Here is a 20485-nt window from a genome sequence, read left to right as displayed (position 1 = left end):
CCCTCCGGGTCAGAAAAGGCGGAGTTACCTTGGCGAAGGGAGTAGTTCTGGGTCGCCTCATAAGTTCGTGCAAAGGACTAGTGCCCGTCCGCAGACGACCACCGGTGTTCGTGCTGGAGGTCGAGCTCCAGTTTGTAACAGGTGCAATAGAGCCCATGAGGGTGAGTGTGGCCAGAGAGGAATTCAGTGTTTTAGATGTGGCCAGCCGGGTCACTTTGCTCGGGAGTGTCCTGGTCAAGTTCAAGGAGGGCAAGAAGCGCGAGGAGCGCGAGGAGGTCGACGAGGTGGAAGGGGCAACCAGAGACAGTTAGTACAAGCTCGGGTTTATGCAGTGACCCCTGGTGATGTGGATTACGGAGCTCCAGAGACCCACGATGCTGGGGTTATTACTGGTATGCATTTAATCATTTTTTAATTTGATTTAATATTTGTTATGGTTGGATTATTTGGGATTGTCTGGTGGATGTGTTTGCTTCAGGTAGAGTTCGCCTATATGATTTCTATGCATGTACTTTGTTTGATTCTGGGGCGTCTCGATCTTTTGTGTCTGCCACTTTTGCACGGATGTGTAATCTGGTCACGGAGCCTGTATCGCAAACTCTAGTAGTGGCACTTCCAAATGGTGAGATGGTGTGGTGCTCTAAAGTTACTTTGGGCTGTCCTTTGGATTTTGGAGGGAGGACACTGGATGCAGATTTGATTGTATTCAAGTTGCTGGGATTTGATATAATTTTGGGAATGGACTGGCTATATCGATATTCAGCAAATATTGATTGTAGAAGTCGGGTAATTGGTTTTCAACTCTCGGATGATGATTATGTGGAATTCGCGGGAAGTAAGTTGAAGGCAAAACCAACAATTATATCAGCAATTCAAGCTAGGAGAGATATAGCTCGTGGAGCAGATGCTTTTTTGGTCCAAGTTGAGTCTACGCCATCTGAGAAGAAGTCGTTAGTAGATATTCCAGTTGTGGGCGAGTTTCCTGATGTGTTTGTAGATGATTTGCCTGGATTGCCTCCTGTTCGCGATATGGAATTTGTTATTGATTTGGAACCTGGTGCGGCTCCTGTGCATAAAGCACCTTATCGCATGGCACCGGCTGAATTAAAAGAGTTGAAGACTCAATTGCAAGAACTGGTCGACAAGGGATTTATTCAGCCTAGTACTTCACCGTGGGGAGCGCCCGTGTTGTTTGTCAAGAAGAAAGATGGTACTCTCCGAATGTGTATAGATTATCGGGAGCTTAACAAAGTGACTATTAAGAACAAGTATCCTCTACCAAGAATTGATGATTTGTTTGACCAACTTCAGGGAGCGGCTATCTTTTCGAAGATTGATTTGATGTCAGGGTACTATCAGTTGAGAATAAGAGATAAGGACGTGCCCAAGACTGCTTTCAGGACGAGGTATGGGCATTATGAATTTAAGGTGATGTCTTTTGGGTTAGCTAATGCCCCTGCTGCTTTTATGGATTTAATGAATAGGGTGTTTCGGCCTTTCTTGGATTCTTTTGTGGTGGTGTTTCTCGACGACATTTTGATTTATTCTCGAGATTTGGAAGAGCATGCTTGTCACCTTCGCCTGGCACTTGGGAAATTAAGAGAACATCAATTGTACGCTAAGTTGAGCAAGTGTGAATTCTGGTTAGAAGAAGTTAAGTTTCTTGGACATGTGATTTCTCAAGAAGGGGTGGCTGTAGATCCTAGTAAAGTAGAAGCTGTTTTGTCGTGGCCTCGCCCTTCGACAGTTCGTGAGATACGAAGTTTCTTGGGACTTGCCGGTTACTATCGAAGATTTGTGGAAGGTTTTTCTCGACTATTAGGACCTCTCACTACCTTGACTAGGAAGAATACTGAGTTTGTATGGTCTGACAAATGTGAGAGAAGTTTTCAAGAGTTGAAGAGAAGATTGACAACGGCACCTATTTTGGCACTTCCCGGAGCCACACAAGCCATTTGTGATTTTCAGTGATGCATCCAAATTCGGGTTGGGATGCGTTCTTATGCAAGAGGGACGGGTTGTTGCTTATGCATCTCGTCAGCTGAAGATTCATGAAAGGAATTATCCCACGTATGATTTGGAGTTGGCGGCAATAATTTTTGCGCTTAAGATCTGGCGGCATTATCTGTATGGCGAAGCCTGTGAAGTTTATACTGATCACAAGAGCTTGAAGCATCTGTTTACTCAGAAGAATCTAAATATGAGGCAGAGACGGTGGTTAGAGCTAATTAGCGACTATCAGTGTGAAATCAAGTATCATCCAGGAAAGGCAAATTTAGTCGCTGATGCCTTGAGTAGGAAGTCACAACAAGTGGATGAAGCGGAATCTTCAGATGTGGACTCTCTCCTTTGTGGAATGAGGAGACTTCTTATCGAGAGTTCACAGCAAGAAGAATTATTATCTTCAGTCTTGGATGTCCGAGTAGTGGATTTTGATGAATTAAAGACTCTCCAAAGAAAGGACCCTAATCTGTTGGCTATCAGGAAAAGAGTCAGAAAGTCTAGAGGACCCTTGCATTACAGCTTGGATAAGGATGGCATTCTTCGGTTTCGGGATCGTAGAGTGATTCTCCGAGATTCTGAATTTAAAGAGCGAATTTTAGCAGAAGCTCATGCAGCTCCTTATTCGGTTCATCCAGGAAGCACAAAGATGTATAGGGATTTAAAGAAGAATTTCTGGTGGGAAGGAATGAAGTCGGACATCGCCCTGTTTATTGAGAAATGTGACACATGCCGGCAGGTGAAGGCTGAACATCAGAGACCTGCTGGTAGACTCTAACCTCTCCCTATTCCGGAATGGAAGTGGGATGACATTTCTATGGATTTTGTGGTAGGGTTGCCGAGGACTCCTAGTGGGAAGAACTCCATTTGGGTGATTGTGGATCGGTTGACCAAGAGTGCCCATTTCTTGCCTGTTAATAATACTGACTCGTTGGGTAAGTTGACTCGGTTATATGTCAAGGAGATAGTGCGTTTGCATGGAATACCCAAGAGTATTGTGTCAGATCGGGACCCGCGATTCACGTCCCATTTCTGGAAGAGTTTGCAGGCGGCATTAGGCACTAAATTGAAGTTTAGTTCGGCGTATCACCCCCAAACGGACGGCCAATCAGAGCGTACTATTCAGACTCTGGAGGATATGTTGCGGTCTTGTGTCATGGAATTCCAGGGAAGTTGGGAGAATCACTTACCACTTATTGAGTTCTCTTATAATAACAGTTTTCATTCCTCCATTCAGATGGCCCCGTATGAAGCCTTATATGGACGGAAGTGCAGATCGCCTTTATGTTGGGATGAAGTTGGCGAGAACAAATTGCTTGGGCCTGAGTTAATTCAAGAAATGAAGGATCAAGTTCAGTTTATCAGGAAGAAGATGGCTGAAGCGCAAAGTCGCCAGAAAAGTTACGCAGATACAAGAAGAAGAGACTTATCCTTTGAAGAAGGAGATTGGGTTTATCTTAAAGTCTCTCCTATGAAAGGCGTTAAGCGCTTTGGTAAGAAAGGAAAGCTTAGTCCAAGATATATTGGCCCTTTTCAGATCATAGAGAAGGTTGGGCTTGTTGCTTATAGAGTTGCCTTGCCAGATTATTTTGGAGATGTTCATGACGTGTTTCATGTGTCCTCATTGAAGAAGAGTTTTGGTCAGCAAGAGCCACGTTTTGTGGATCCCGAACGCATTCAACTGCGGCCCAACCTTACTTATGAAGTTGCCCCGACCCAGATCGTAGATTGGAAAGAGCAAGAGTTAAGGTCCAAGGTAATACCTATGGTGAAAGTGGCATGGGGTGATCCGTTGGCTCAAGATTTCTCTTGGGAGAGAGAGGCCGACATGAGGGAGCAATATCCATACTTGTTTGATTGATTTTGACGGTATGTTCTAAGTATTCTCTTGGTTGAATCTTGATCTTGTCTTGGTGCAATATTTGACCTTGCCAATTTCGTGGACGAAATTTTTTTAAGGGGGGAAGGATGTAACACCCCGTATTTTAGTGTATTTTTACTGAAGGAATTATTTTTATGTAATTAAAATAATTTCTCTTATTTTAAATTGGTTGGATTTTTAGTGAGTTTATTTCTATGATTTTTATTTGGTGAAAATTATTTTTATATGCTTTCTTAATATTTATTTATTGTTATGCATTTAAATTGCTTTTAATATTTAAATTAATTACCGTGGGATTTAATTATTTCAATTTGACTTTACCATTACGTTTAAATTATTTTATTTAACTTGTGGTTTTAAAATTGTTTCCGTTGGATCATTTTTGTGACCCAAGTTATGAGGATTGGACCTCATTTCTTTTTCCCTCTTTTTCTTTCATCTCCTTTTCTTTTCCTCCCTTTTTTCTTTTTCTCCTTATTTTTCCTTCGGTTTTATCCTCTCCCGCGCGATCTCTCTCTCTCCTCTCCTCCGCCCGTTTCCATCGTCCCCTCCCAGCGCCGCCGTCCGCCGGCGGTGGTCGACACCGCCCAGCCCATTAGATTCCCCAGCCGCCGGCCGTCCTACCCCACCAATATCACCGCCGTTCGTGCCGCCGTTAGCCTCCACGAAACCCACGACGCCGCGGCACACTTTCCGCCATTGCGCCGCCGTCGCACCGCCATTGGCCGCCATCTTCCTACCACTTCATCCCCGGCCTCTTGGCAACCCATTGGACCCAACCCCAGCTCCGATCCGTCACCGGTGAAGCCCCACCAAGTCCATCTCCGATTTGCACATTTTTGGCCTAAAACCACCCCTTGCGCCGCCACCCACGGCAAACCACCACCACCACTAGCTTCACCGACCTCCTTAGGCCCTACCCTATCAATCTTGGGTCTTCGTTTGTCCTCGTTGAAAAGTTGGTATTTGTGACCCACGGCCACAGTGTATTTTACACTGTGGTGTTGCTCAAACGTCGCCTTTTTCAACTTCGTGATCCTCGAAAAATTATTATATTGCACTGTAAGTATTTCTCCAAAGAACTTTCGTAATTTAAATGTATTTTTGCACTAACCCATTTCACTGTGTTTTTGGCATGCCAGACTGAGTCCGAGGAGTTCGGGGGTCGGATGGATTTGTGATTGGAGTTGTTTGGTTGATTTGGTTGAATTGGATGTTTGTTGTTGATGGGTTGGTTGGATTTGTTGGTTTGGATATTGTGTTGGTACATGTGCATTTCATTATTTCATGCATGATCATGTTTGTAAAAGAAACTGGGTTTTCGTGTATTGCATTCATGTTCATGTGCTTTGAAAAGCTATGATTTTATGTGAGAATATTTTTGTTGCGTGTGTATCACGACCCCAAGCCGAGATGGGGCATTAACTCGGTGGAGCTCCTCTGGTTACTCGGGAGCGGAATATACTGAGTAACGTTCCCTGGATTGTCGCCGGGCGACAATGGGATCGGACGAGATGGTCTCGTGCCGACTCCGTGGTCCTTCTGCTGGCGGGGACTAGAGGATGTCTGGCCACGTACGCGCTGGGCGCGGAACTGGGCATCGCTCGTTGCGTAGTATGAGTGCTTGGCCATGTACGCGCTGGGCGCGGAACTGAGCACCGCTGCGAAACCAGGACGTGCGGATGGTCCATAGGGGAGACCATGGTGCATATGGAAATAATGCATGGTGCATTTGGGATTAATGCACTATTTTCTGGGAAAATAGTGCGAGTTGATTTTTTGGGTAAATCATTTTCTGGGAAAATGTTTTACGGATAATTTGGACCAAAATGGGATTTTGGTGTGTGTTGGAAATTTATCATTTTCGGGGAAAATGATGTTTTGTGGAAAAATGCATGTTTTCATGTGCATGCATGTTAGTTGCATTCAATGCATTTTATATTACGTTGTTGTTTGGGTTATACTTACCTGGGAGACCATTTTGTGGTATCGCAGATTTTGATGCTGATGAGGAGGAGGAGGGCGAGCCTGAGGAGACGGCTCTGCCTGAGGAGTGATCTGAGATCACTAGTTTGTACATTTAAAACTATTGTAAATTATTTTATGGATGACTGTATAACTGCTATTTAAACCTTTACTGATGTTTGATTGTAAATAAATTCTGGTACTTAGTTGACTATCCGCTGCGTTATTTTATTTGAACACTGTTGCATGTACACACACTGGCACTTCGTTGGGATGTGTGACCGTGTCGTCACCATCCTGACGTCTCGATCCCTCTGTATTTTTATAAGGGGGATTGGAGGCGCCACAGATTGCGAATTAAGCAATCCTCATGATCGACAAACTTACGCTTGAGACATTTAATTAAGACACTTAATTAATTAATTATATTGCGCTTAAACAATTAATATTGATGAAGCGCCTAGTCATCGATCGAGTACGTAGCAATATATATATATATATCCAATTAAATTATGACCGTTAATTTTTCATGATCTGGTCGATGATCGACATCTATATATTAATTACTTAAATATTAATTATGACTCTAAAAAAAGCTTATTAAATAATGGTCAATATCATTAGTACTACGTGTATATAATAGGTATTTTTCAATAATTCAATAATGTGAGAAGAAATTATCTCATCATCCTATATATCATTTCTAGCCTGCATGCATGGTGGTTGTTTATTTTACAGGAATAAATTAACCAATCCAGTCACGAACAAATTACTTTTAAATTAAAATTTTTATAAATTATATTAATTGAATAATATTAGCTACAAACTTAAATTAATAGACAAACTCACGTAAATTTTTTATTAAAAAAAATAATTACTTTTTTAAAGTAGAGTCCACGTACGTTTTTAACAGCGGGACTTATTTATTTCAGGATTGTACAAAGCATTTCTTGTATTAACTACCGCTTGCTAGCTAGCTGTTGATCAGTTTATGATCATTATCTAATTACCTTATGATAGTACGTTTTTACCTTATATTGATGTGACAGATTGGATCTGTTAGATATATAAATTTTGAGAATAATGATGAGTTATTATTTTACTATTACTTATCTATTATTTTTTATTTGATTTTTTTTAATTTTTTTTACTTGATAATTAAATAAGTGAGTATTAATAAAATTATATATTTTTTTAAATTTTTTTAATGATTAAAGATGTTAACAAAATATTTAAAAGAAAATAATAAAAAAAAAACTTAAAATTTACTTAAATAGTAGATGGATAGTAATAGGCGATAGTAACCCTATCACTACCCAAATTCTGACGTTATTTACCTCGATTGGCAAAAATATTTCAACAGAGACCGGATGGACTGATAAAAAAAAAAAAGAAAAATGACAAGAAATTATAAAAAATGATGAAGCTCGATCAGTGAGAGAGATATCATAGAGATCGAGATCAGAACATTCTTCCCACAATTAATTAAAATACCATTAATATTTGAGAACTTCGCATACACGAATTAGAAGCAGCTAGCTTTGCATCAGATATTATGGCTTGAAGGAAAAATAAGATACAAACTACTAATAATAATTAACTGAAATTAGAGATCTAGAACGTACGTACTTACTGATCAAACTGCTAAGAATGGGTCGAAGTGTTAATTAATTAATTATAATAACGCTTTGAATGATCTAGATCGATCAATGCATAGCATTATGAGCACTCAGCCTTGGCTTACTGTAGACTGACTGCTCATGATGTTATAGCATTCCATGAGATCATGCATGCATATTAATGTAAGCTCCAGCAACATATATATATCATATGCCATGCATGCTTAATTGCTTAACTCTCAAAACCACTGCCGAAAGCCGGAGCCCAGTAATCAGCACCATTGTCACTACCAACATGCTGAGTGCAAGACACAGGAACCAAGCACAACCCTCTACTCCTTAGGTCCTCCTTCGGCTTATCTTTGGAATCCTGATATAAGATATATCGTTAAAATTATATATAAGAATATTGCATGGGAAGCGTGCAGATATATACCATGATCTAATTAATTGTGATCAATCCACCTCATCTTTTTATGTTTAAAAAGCATTATATTTTGTAAATAAATAAATAAAGATTCAGGACTTAAAGTTATATATATATATATATATATACACACACACACACACACACACATGACACACACACACACACATATATATATATATATATATCTTCATCACTAATTTATGCGAAAGTTCCTTGCAATCACTACGATATATATATATATATATATATATATATATATATATATATATATATATATATACTAATAATAGCAATGATGGTTATGATAATAATGATTTTTATACATGCTAAATAATTTTTCAATGAATAAGTACGTACGTACTAAGTCAAACGAATTAAGGTGGAGCTTTTTCGAGAAACATCTTTTATAAGGAAAATACTTGTATAAAAATGAAAGAATATATATATATACCTGGTTAGCTGCTGATCCCTTTCTTTTCAGGCAGGCGTCATTCACCAACTAGATGGGCCAAAAATGGGAAAAGTATTAGTATTTTCCATCTTTTCTCAAGCCATTCACGATTCCAAAGTAATTAGGCTGTCACAAATTAATTATACTTTATTTAAAATTTATTTAAGTTATATATATATATATATATATATATATATATATATATATATATAAAGCATAGAACCTTGTTTTGTTGTTTCAATGCTTTTCTTTATGAATATTTATGTTCATAAGATGCTTTCCAATGGCAAAGCCTCCTCTACTTGCTTTTAAGGAGGTGACGGATCCAATAAAGCATATATACCTGTCCGGGGTCTTCGGGAAATACGCAGTTTCTTTCTCCTTGAACCTAAAACAATTTTTCTCGTCATTTATAGATCTAGAGATTATGCTTCAGGAAACCTGTGGGTTCTTTGTGCGTGCGTGAGTGTGTATGTCTGTATTTAAGAGAGAGAGAGAGAGAGAGAGAGGATTTTGAATCTTTGGGAAATGGTGAATATACATATGGGTACTTACACAGTACTGCTGGTTGCGCAGGTTGTTTGATGTGTTACCAAAGTAAGGGGAGCTGAGGGCCTGCATTCAGGGGGGGAGAAAAAGGAATAAAATTATAATTTATGACTTCCATGACTAAAGAATGTTTAGAAAAAAGCATGAATAATTAAAACTTTAACTGCATGCTGTGATCACTGATTACAAGTCTCTTGCAGAGAGTATAATATGTAGAAGGAACATCACCTCAATTTGACCCAGAAGGAATCTGATATAGCCAATGGCTTCTAACAAAACAGAAGCAGTGTCAGTCTGCAAAAGGGAAACACATCACAACACTCCAAGTCATCTTTATGATCTTTTTATTACTAAAAGGGAATCCGTAAAGAAAAAAAAGAATAAAGTAGCTAGCTAGCAATATTAAGAGCCATTTTTTTTTTCCTCTTTACCTTGATTTACCGTCAGTTTTTTGGAAAGGAAAAAAGAACGAGAAAAACATTTGATAATTTTTTGAGCTCAGTAAGTGGGTGAAGGGGAGCGGGTTTGGAATACCTTTCCAAATGGGGAAACCAGCTGGTGCAGGGCTGTTATTCTATCTCCTAGCTTCTCCTTTCTCACCTGCTTCACAATTAACACAAGGAAAACCAGAATATCACTTTGTTTTGTTTAACCAGTTCGGACTAGGGCTGTCAATTATCATTCCGTGTTGCTTTCTTTCCATCTTTCTTCTTCCTTTTTTTTCCCTCCTGACGATGGATGGTTACTACTTACTAGCAGAAGAATAATGCATGCTTAAAGACATAGACAATCAAGAAAGACACACTCACACAGCAAGAACATAAACACAAGCAGACACACGGAGAGAGATTCTCGGTTACCTTTAGAGGTGGTTGGCTTGAAGAAGACTGAACCCTAGCCTTCTTATGTACCCCGCCAGTGGTTGTGCTAGCACTCTAGGCAAAGGGAGCAGCAGATCAGAAATATATGTTCAGGAAGCGTATAACTTAAAAAAAAAAAAAAAAAAAATCTTTCTTACCTCAGTTGAATGATCTGGATGTTGATTCCTGCTATTCATCTTGTTATAAGAGAAGTCATATATATAGTTATTACCGAAACTAGTGGCATATGACCCAGGGGAAGAAACTGGCATGACTTGTGACCAAGCAGATCGAGCTGCCTGAAATTCTTCCTCTCCATGACTGTATAAGTTGCTGTTTTGGGAAGCCTCTTGCTTTATCACATCAAGAACAGGAACCCTTAGAGATGGATTTAAGATTTGGCCCTCCCAATTTTCTACCTTCCTATGTTGAAAATGACTCGGACCAAACCTATCGTCATCTCCTGCCGAAATTCCTTCTCTGAAAAAACAGTCAATAAAGAAAATGAAACCCGTCCCCAAACGCATTTCAGTATAAAAATCAAAACCCAAGTGAAGCTAAGAAGAAGAAACAAATAGTAAGCACACGCACAGAGAGAGAGAGAGAGAGAGAGAGAGAGAGAGATGAGAAGAGCTCTAGATCAAGAACCCATGAGAAACAGAAGTTTATCTTGTTTAACAAAGACTTGAAAACATGATAATGACTCATATATTAAAAATCCTAAAACCATATGAAAGCCAATAAGAGATGTATACTACTTGACAAAAGGCAGAGCTAGATCAGGAGGGGTTTACATTATTAGTTGGCTCCATGACTGTCGAGGCTCTTGGTTGTCTGCCAAAGGATTCAAAGGAAGTGAAGAAGATGCAAGCGCATATTGAGTAAGGAGAGAAGGTGGATGCATGCTCCACCAGTTAGGGTTTCCAGCCATCATTTGTTGCAGTTCTGATCAAGACCCTCTGTAAACACTTCAATTCATGCCTTCAAGAGAACTAAAAAGAAAAAACAAAATCCTTTCCCTTTCCTTTGCTTTCCTTTTCTCTTTTACCCTCTCTTCACTTTGCCATCTTTCCTTATATGTGCACCCAAACAAGCCTTAGCAAAAGCATTTGAGAGTTCTGTTGCTTTCTTGATGAGGTTGGAGAAACTTAAGTCTTGATCTTAAAAGAATTTTATAGAAGTGGGGTTCAAAAACTTGCATATATATGTTTGATCTTCTCTTTTCCATTTTCTCGTTTCATTTATTTAGTATTTTTTTTATTCCTGCTTTTTACTTTTTTAAAGTGGGACACGAAAGCTGGTTGGCAGCGTTTTCAGCCATAAATTAATGGTATGTTGGAGCTTACTTCCTTACATTTTGTTGTACCTTTGGATTGTTTTGGGGTTATAGTTGGGTAGGGGCGTAGAATATGATAGTATTTTTTTTTTTTTTTTTTTCCTTTCTTAGGTAGCAGGATAGATATATATCTATCTATATACACTTACTTTATTTGATCCTGGTGCAATGATTCTCTCAAAGAAACAAAAATACAAAATCCAAGTGGCTGAATGAAGTAGACATATGACAGTCATGTACTGTTTGGAGAATTCTAAACTAAATGCACGCAATTAATATTGCAATATTGGAAATAAAAGTCCCATCTCATGCGTACTAGTACTACTCCTCTAAGTTAAATTTTGCATTTAGAATATGATATTTAACTAATTTGACTATGCTTATAATTTCAAAACCTATATATAATATTTATTAAGAAATTTAATTTAATAACTCAATTATTGTTCTAACATTAATTTATCTCATCTACTGTTCAAACTCGAAGTCTACTTCATATATAATGGTTGCATTGACATGTAACAGCTAGATCAATGCATACAAAAAACTAAAAAAGCTGGCAGCTCCTTAATTCACTGATGGGCTCCTTAATTAACAGTACCTACATGATTCAAATTCAGAATAGCATATAATAATCCAAAACATATATAATATTAGAACTTGAAATATTTAAGCAATTGCTCTTATATATATATATATATATTTATTTTTAAATCCAAATCATGCATATATAGGTTCAAGGATGGAATGATGATCTTTTGTGTAGAGGGTCAACTGATGTAAGTACATAAGTACAAATTAGCATACATACGTACAGTACTCTCGATCTCTATGTGCGTTTGCACGCCAGCTTTATCATGTAAATTAACATAAACAAACTTTCTTAAACTTAAATCCATGTAATAGTAAGGAAAATGATTTATATACAACATTTTTCGCAAGAATGTGTTAAGGCCTCGTTTGTATTTACAATTTATCTCAATTCATCTCACTATTATTTACTATTATTCAGCAATTTTAACTCACAAATCTCATTACTATTCACAACTCATCTTACTACTATTTACAACCCATCTCAACTCATTTCAACTCATCTTCGAATCCAAATGACACCTAAATGAGGGGTAATTTTGTAAAATACTTTATAAAAGTAACATTACTTTACAAAAATACCCTCATCTCACAACTTTGTTGTGAAATGTGTTGTGAAAATGTGTTATGCGTATATTAATTCTCTAATAGTAAATGGTAAATTATATAAATATTTTCTATTTTGCCATAGTATATATCGTAAGGAGGCCGCCTGTTTCTTATAGTATTTAATTGGTTCTCAAGTGGGCGCTGTGTGGAAGATGATCCTACCTGTCTTATGTGGTGTATTTGGATGGAAATGAATGAATGACATTTTAATGTTAAAGAGCATTCTTTAGAACAAATCTGGAATTTTTTTGTTCATTCCTTACCGTCTTGGTTTTCAGTTTTAGGGAATAATGGTCTTTTCGTTCATAATTTTCTGATGTCACTTTCCTTTTTCTAGAATGTATTTAGGTATTTTTTTTTGTATACTTTCTGTGTACATGAGTTTCGTCTTTTACATTCGTTTCAATAAAATATTTTATTACTTATAAAAAAAATTATTTCACGCAAATATAGACATTTATTGGTCTTTGGCATATGGGATTTTGACAACTCTGGTCAGGAAGCTGATCATAAGATCAATTAGCGCCCTATATATCATCATGTAGATAAATGATTTATACAAGTCTCAAATAGACAAGTCTCATATAAGTTTTTGTAAAAAAGTAGACACCACCTAAAAAAAAGTGTAAAAAAACTATTATTTATTAGTATGACTCACTTTTTTACAAATGACTTATATGGAACTTGTCTATTTGAGACTTGTACCTAACATTACTCTATGATGTATAATGCATACAATTCAAAGTTTCAAACTTAATTTTGGTTTTTTTTTTTTTTTGGGGGGGGGGGGGGGGGGGGTGGTTAATTTGAAATAAAGGGTCAGAACACAAAAGGAATTTATTATCTTGAAGCGCCAAGATCTAACTCGGGAGACTTCATGCAAAGTATATAATAACTCCTATATATATATATACACACACACATATATACATATACATATATATATATATATACATATAGGAGTTTAAAACATTTGTGCATTAATATAAATTATATAATGTAGGTCTGGTCCGTCCGTTCTTAGGTTCAAATAATCTTGAAGATCGAAAATTACAAAAATAAACTGGAATTGAAGCTGATGAAGAACCTTATTTCCGAAGAATTTTAAAGCTTAATTATTAGGGAGAGAGAGATGAATTAGCAACGATCCTTTGATTCCTTAGGAAGATTAGCTAGCTAGGAAACTCTCAAGGATGTTGACAAAAGGTTGATGATTATTTTCAAGATCTTTTTATGGTGAAGTTATTTATAATTTATTTAATAAATTTTCACGATCTTGCTGATTATTCATTTGAAAGAATGGCTTCACGGGTCCACTAGAGCCAAAATTTATTAATCATCGATCCGTGTTGTTTAGTTCTTTTCTTGAATAGCTAGCTAGCTAGGGACACTAAAAATGCTAGCTTTAATAGATTAGTGATTATCATCTCTTGGTGCGATTATAATTAGATTAAAATCCATTAATTGCAAGCTCGGTCCATATATATATATATATATATATATATATATATATATATATTATATTTGATCCATCAGCTTAATCTTTTAGCTAGGTTTTTATTTCTATTATTGCATTAAAAAACCAAAGTCATCGACTTAACAATATTCAATATTCAAATAATTAAGTAAATGAAAAACAAATAATAAATCAATCTTCTTAATAATTTAGTGGAAAACATGACCAGTACTTAAACGGCGTACGGATCCATAGATATACATGAGTACGTACGCGCGATGACTTGGTGTACGTAGGTATTGCATGCAAGCCCATGATCATGTATATGTATCAACCAACGGTCAGTCAGTGTACGTACGTGTTACATGATATATATGCAGGTTCCAATTTGACCACGTAATTATTTTCTGATCATACCTAATCACAACAATTTTTACTTCTAGTGTACGAGGAAGCTAGGACAACTTTTTCAGGGAACTCCTATTTAAGATATTTCCCTTTTTTTTTTTTTTTTTTTTTTTTTGTATCCCGCAATTTATTCGAATATGTTAAAAGAAAATTTTTATTCTCATAATCACTATTCCGCAATTGATTTGATAAAAAATGAATTTTTTTTTTTTAGTTGAAGATGTTCTAATTTATTCGGCCTTCCGGCCTTATTAATGTACATTGTTCGTTAGAATGAATTTGTTGGAGTGAAAGCTAGCAATGTTCTCAGCTACACTACTTTTACTACTTTATTCTATGATCAGAAAATCAGTCAGCCACAAGTGTTGATCTTGAAAATCAAAGTTTTACGACGAGTATGGAATATTACGCCTGCTTCTCCCGAATGAAAAATTTAATTTATAGTCCTGAGTGAGAGACAGTCCCATTGATAAATAGGGATAAAAGAGAAAAACATATTATTTTAAAAAAGATATTATTATAATTTTAATTTTTTTTTAATATAATTATATAAACTTACATGAGTAATCCCCATTTGGGGACGTATGATAGACTAACTCTTCTCGTATATGTCCTTTTGGTAGATCAAAACCTTAATGGCAACCTACTCCAGCTGTCTAAATTGGCGTCTATAATTATAAGGAAAAAGTTACCTTGCCGCACAAAACTTACCTCTATTTGACCACTTTGTAAAAAAATAATAATAATAATTTTTTTTTTACTTAATGATTAAATAATTATTTTTAATGTATTGATATATTTTTTATATTTTTTAAAAATATTTAAAAATGAAAAAAAAATGTAAATAAAAAAATTGGATAAAAAAAAATACTAACTTTACACTAGCGGTCACTTGCAGCGGTAACGGCACGCTAAATTTACCCTAATTATAATGTTAATGTCGACCCAGCAGCTTGTTTAAAACCATCCATTTGTTTCGAGGTATCCGTAAAAGGCATGTGAATTTACAGCACAGTAGATGTGGCGTCGGCTTGTAAGGAACAAAGAATCACGGTTCTTGGATTCGATTAACATAAATTATAATTTTAGATAGAGAATCTTAGCAAATAAAGATCAGCCCATATATGGTCCTTGTTTTATTGTATAATAATCGAATAATATCAATCACAGATGGTACGGCTAACAAGAAGGCACTTTAATTACTTTGTTTCTTTGTGCTTCGTATCAAATTGAAACGAAACTGAAATCGCTAATCAAAACAAGCACAGACGCGAAATTCAAGATCGTCTTAACTTGCTAGCTCCTCAATAACCTTGATGTTTCAATTGAATGTTATCTTTGTGCTTGGCCGTTTTAATTCGTTAAAGAAGAGAACTTAAATAAAATTAAAAAAAAAAAAAAACATTGGGAGAGGAATTAGAAAGAACCAAGCAGATGTGCAGACAAGCAGAGCTGAGCAGCCACAGAGAAGGTGTTAAAACAGATACAAAAATTCAAAATCCATGCGATCACGATGGGTGTAAAATTGATGGTTTAGAAAGTAAAAAGGGCACGTGCTATCATGCAGTGACTCAATTCAATGATAGAAACGTAACATCAAACGAAGTACCAATAACACTAAAATTAAGCACAATAATCATCCTTTGGCATTGCCGAAAGGGCAACTGTTTTGGCGTCCGAATGAACTGATCCTTGGAGAAAAATTAATCCAAGAAAACAATGGGGCATCGGAATATTTAATACAATGGAAAGATGACAAAGAATGGACCATCCCACTTAATAGTGGAATAATACTTTTACATGGAATTTATTTCTTCAATGATAATTTAATAGGGAGGAAAAAAAAATTTAAAAAAAAAGTACTATTTCTTTCCAGCATTATTTTACACACATTCCCTATCTATAATAATGTTTCAATCCATTTCATTCTCCCTATTTAATGATCTTTTTTTGCGATTAAATTGCTCACGCCACTATGCCGCTGCATAGCAGTGACCGGCTCACTGCATCTGGAACATCTAAATGAAGCAACTGCAGCACACCGAGTCCTAAGGCAGTAATAACAGTATCTGCAAGCAAGAAAAATTACAGTGTTTAAGCTTCTTCTTCTTCTTTTTTTTTTTTTCTCTTCTTTGTTGATAACCACCTGAATGGCATTATAAATCTTCAAAGAGTAGCCTTATGCAATACCACCTAATTATTTGCATAGACCGATGAATAAAATATACCAGTTCGCTTGCATTTACAGCCCATCATTTCCAATAACGGGAAGAAAAGAAATACCTGTGCTGACAAGGGAGAGCAAGAAACGGAATGGTTGGACTGGCCAGACAGATGGGGCAAGCAGTGTCATCCTCTGCAGTGCTTGAAGATTTATCTTTAGAAAATGGGCGAAGAAAGTTTCTTACAGACGATGAGTTAAGAAGAGGAAGCAGCAGCAACAGCATCTCCTGCCACCAGCCAAGATCCAAAAGAGTAAGTTCCAAACTGGATCATATCCACAAGAATAGCTTAGCTTTGTACTTCAAGAAGCTGGCAGAGAGAAAACAAGAATTCCAAATATCTAAAATGTTTCTTCAGCTTGGATAAAAGGATCAGTAATAAATTTTGGAACAGGTGGAAATATTGAAGTCTAGGAAAAAGAAAGAACTAGATACCACATGGAATGGATGAACAAGGCAATGAATCAGTCAATCTGAAAGTGTTTTCTCTCTTTCTATAATCTCAATAACTCTAAGAAAGCATGCATGTCCGACTAATGTGATAAGGATAGCTTCAGATATTCCAGAATCTGTGCATTTTACTCGCACTAAATACTTTATAAAATGTTACGACCTATGGATCAGGATTTATAGCTATATTTTCCCTTTTGTAGCAAAACTCCCGCTACTTAGGAAAACAATAAAATAAGTAATTCCAGCACCGTCACGAGATTATTCACCAATGATTTAGAAGCCATCGGCAGTAGCCAAGCACACATGAAATAAGTTCCTAAAAAGGCCTAGTTAATCCAAAACAACGCAAATACATACTAAAGATGCATGCTGGTATGCAGATGACAGATGATGGTTCATACAGAAAAATAATAGCAAGATACAAGGACTTCCTAAATTCACAATTTGGAGCAAGAAGCAGATCAAGGTTTCTTTGCCTAGGACAGAGAAGAACTTAGACCAAGTTACAACTGACTGAAGTAAATCCTAAAAGAAAGCTCACAGACTTGAACTTATTGTTTTGAATTCAGTGCTTCCTCTCGGTTATGGGGAATAAGTGCTCAGTTTTAAAAAGTTAAAACTGCTAAAATTGATAAAGAACGGTAAAATTACCGAGAACTCATTCCACACTAACTGCCGGTTCATGTACTCAAAGCTAACAGCTCGGTTCATATTAGGGTTCCCATAGACGAGCCTAGCTCTCAAAGCTCTTTCAATAAGATTCCTGTACCTGCATCAGAAAAGCATTTTGCAAAGTATGAAGATATGTTACAACTGCAAGTTGGTCAAGTGGATCATCATTACTATCATAAATTACCATTATTTTCTTTTTTATATCCAACCGGTAGCAAGTTGCTAACATAACCATGCTTCGAATCACATGTTTACTATTTGGGTGGTTGAATTTGATATTGTATATAATATAAACGGATTGTTTGTTGCAGATGCAGAATAGCAATAATGTTGAATTTGCAGTGGAATTACTATTAATTGTCATGCTTCTCAACACACTCTTCACTTCACATAGGTTCGTGCCTCACTTTTGCATTTTGTGCTTAGGCTCTAAGAGACCATTAGGCATGCATGTTGAGCCTTTTCATCAAATTGATTAGTAACAAAACATTTGACCAATCAACTATCTACTTCATCAGCACATATTTTTTTGGATAAGTACTTCATCAGCACATAGTTAAATACTTGATCAAAATTCTAACACCACTCAATAATATTTCTACCTTTCATATTAACATCATTTTTCCACTGTTCATTTGTTCCACTCAATGATTTCATTTGCTCTGAATAAAGTTTGTGTTTAGTTCAAATGCCTAAACCATTAAAGGATTACTACCACTTTCCATATACCAGATTCAGATGAAACCCAATAATAGAATGGCATGAGACTTGAAAGCATACCTTCCCGTATAAAGAAATATGAGCAGGTTGCCAAATGAAGCAGCTTTATGTAATCCCTCTATACGTTGTATTAACATCCACGCTCGCCGTGCAAATGACCTCTGAGGAAAATGCAGAGACGAAATTAGGTCAAGTTCAATCCACCTCCGTCCTTGATGAAAGCACAGCTGGAATAGACTGGCTTTTGGCAGGGGAGGTGGGGATAGGGTGAGCAAATGGACCGACAAAAACTGTACCTGCTCAGAATCACCCCATCTACGAAAAGCAGAGAATGACTGTAAGCGCGCCCAGATGTATTGGCCACCGACAGTAGCAACACAATACCAAATCTTCTGAGCTACGGTGAGTCCCGGTCCTTCCAAACCTGTCCTAACTGTATGGAAAATGACACGCAAAAAGCACAGGTACCAAATGTAAGTCAAACAAAGGCGAAAAAGGCTGAGTAATAGGATATTCATATTAGTCATATACCATCATACCTTTTCCTCTTGTCGCCATTGCACGTTCATCTCTATACCTCAAATTCATTAGAGCAATTCCAGGAGTAGGCTTATCTACCCAAATTGAGAATCGCCAAATAAGAAACTCAATGAAAGCATCAAGCTCTGCTTCATATTGAAATAACATCCCTGGCTAATCCCAATAAAATGAAGTAAACGTTTTAAATAATCCCACAGCAGTATCATATCTATACTACTAATGACTTTGTCAACATCAATAGCTATGTCTGTGCTACTAATTGCTTTGATGAATATCAAAATAAGTTGTAAGATGTACCTTCATCAAAGAGAACACCTTAACCAGCTGCTCTTTCAACATGGCTGACATTTCTATATCGAGTCTTGCTGCATCGACTTGATTTACTCTTGAGATTGAAATTGGAATTGTTGACTACAAAAAGAATTCCGAAGGTAAAACTGACATATAAAAAACCGAGGAATAAAACACCATTATAATTAAATAAACAAAAAATGCAATGGGATTCTTAACAAGAGAAAATTTGAACAGTGGTCAAGAAAACAAGCAAATAAGAATAATACGTTATCAATTCACATAAAATATATCAATTACCAACACACACACACACAAATACTTATTAGATTTAGAAGTTTTCGGTTATTTTCCAGAAAAGAGTTCCTCGAATCTTCTAGGCAGAAATTTTGTAAAGCTCCATTTATTTCAATGACTATTTTCCAGTGACATATTTCTCTACAACAAATTCATATTTTTAATGGATCCATTTTTCAAAAGACCACAAAAGAATCTGAAAGAAAACAGTAAGTATCCATCTGCTTAATTAGGAAACTAATTTTATTAGTTGGGCCCAGTATTTGATGTATATTTAATTGCCGTTACTCACAAAAGATCTACAAAAACTAAAAATGATTCAACTAATTTCGGGAAAAGTTTTCCTTGGAACAAAAAAAAAAAAATTATCCCTCATCGAAACAAACCTAGCGACTGCGGAAATTATGACCTGAAAAATATTATAGATATCCAATTAAAGTAGAGGCACTCGTTGAAATCAACAATAAATATTAAATACTGAGAGATATAATAAAAACAGAGTAAAGCCGAAGCAAACCCTAAATTGCAATGAAAAGAAATAAACGTTAGGGGTTGAAAAATAAGAAGAGCACGATTGAAAACAAATTAAGCTACAAAGAGAAACGATAATTTGGCGTTAAGGGCAAAAGAGGAAGAAGGACCTGGTAAGAAGAGTGAGAGTGGGACTGCCAATGAGGAAGCAATTTCTGGTAAGGGTCAAACCAAGCGTCTTCAGGTGGTGGAAGATTCGTATTACTCATTGAAGCTGTTGAAGAAGACGACGACGACGATGGAGCTGCAAGGATTTCTTTGTCCATGGCGCAGAGAGAGAGAGAGAGAGATTGGGATGCTCAACTCTGCTGTCTCCCTTCAGTCTTCACAACTCACAAGGCGGTTTGGAAGGGGAACAGCAGGGGCAAGTTGCAAATGTAGCAGTGAAATGATGTGGTAACTTCTTAACGAATAAAAGGATCGTTTGGTCAATTGAGAAATATCTTTTGTTGTCTTTATTATTCCCTTTCAGTTTTTAATAATCCCTTTCGTTGATTATGTTCTAAAACATTTACAACGAATACAGAAAATGAATATGTATGATTTTTTTAAAAAAATATCTACCGGTTTTCAAAATATAAATTAATCAAAGTACAAATATGTGC

At 36.5% G+C, this 20485-nt stretch overlaps 2 protein-coding genes across 4 annotated transcripts; both read right to left on the bottom strand.

Annotated features, from left to right (window-relative positions):
- Positions 1 to 7329: 7329 nt before the first annotated feature.
- LOC121260303 (transcription factor bHLH68-like) lies at positions 7330 to 11171 on the bottom strand. 3 transcript variants are annotated; one of them, XM_041162142.1, is made up of 9 exons: positions 10552 to 11171; positions 9916 to 10237; positions 9758 to 9832; positions 9432 to 9497; positions 9126 to 9191; positions 8904 to 8963; positions 8692 to 8736; positions 8349 to 8396; positions 7330 to 7837 (listed from the first exon to the last, which is right to left on the bottom strand). In XM_041162142.1, the coding sequence occupies exons 1-9, from the start codon at positions 10689 to 10691 to the stop codon at positions 7700 to 7702; spliced, it is 960 nt and encodes a 319-aa protein (XP_041018076.1). In that variant the 5' UTR covers positions 10692 to 11171; the 3' UTR covers positions 7330 to 7699. The 3 variants fall into 3 exon arrangements, with proteins under 3 accessions (XP_041018076.1, XP_041018064.1, XP_041018071.1); XM_041162130.1 differs by having other exon boundaries at positions 9432 to 9500; positions 9707 to 9832; positions 10552 to 10955; XM_041162137.1 differs by having other exon boundaries at positions 9432 to 9500; positions 10552 to 10954.
- A 4606-nt stretch (positions 11172 to 15777) lies between these two features.
- Positions 15778 to 20367, bottom strand: LOC121260212 (peroxisome biogenesis protein 2). Its single transcript, XM_041162051.1, has 8 exons — positions 19991 to 20367; positions 19059 to 19172; positions 18761 to 18914; positions 18518 to 18654; positions 18282 to 18382; positions 17481 to 17598; positions 16438 to 16604; positions 15778 to 16223 (listed from the first exon to the last, which is right to left on the bottom strand). The coding sequence occupies exons 1-8, from the start codon at positions 20144 to 20146 to the stop codon at positions 16091 to 16093; spliced, it is 1080 nt and encodes a 359-aa protein (XP_041017985.1). The 5' UTR covers positions 20147 to 20367; the 3' UTR covers positions 15778 to 16090.
- Positions 20368 to 20485: the final 118 nt, after the last annotated feature.

This window comes from Juglans microcarpa x Juglans regia, chromosome 1D (assembly GCF_004785595.1).
Source record: "Juglans microcarpa x Juglans regia isolate MS1-56 chromosome 1D, Jm3101_v1.0, whole genome shotgun sequence".
Taxonomy (NCBI): Eukaryota; Viridiplantae; Streptophyta; class Magnoliopsida; order Fagales; family Juglandaceae; genus Juglans; species Juglans microcarpa x Juglans regia.
The sequence above is the reverse complement of the archived record's forward strand: the minus strand, read 5'-3'. Positions and strand labels throughout refer to the sequence as shown.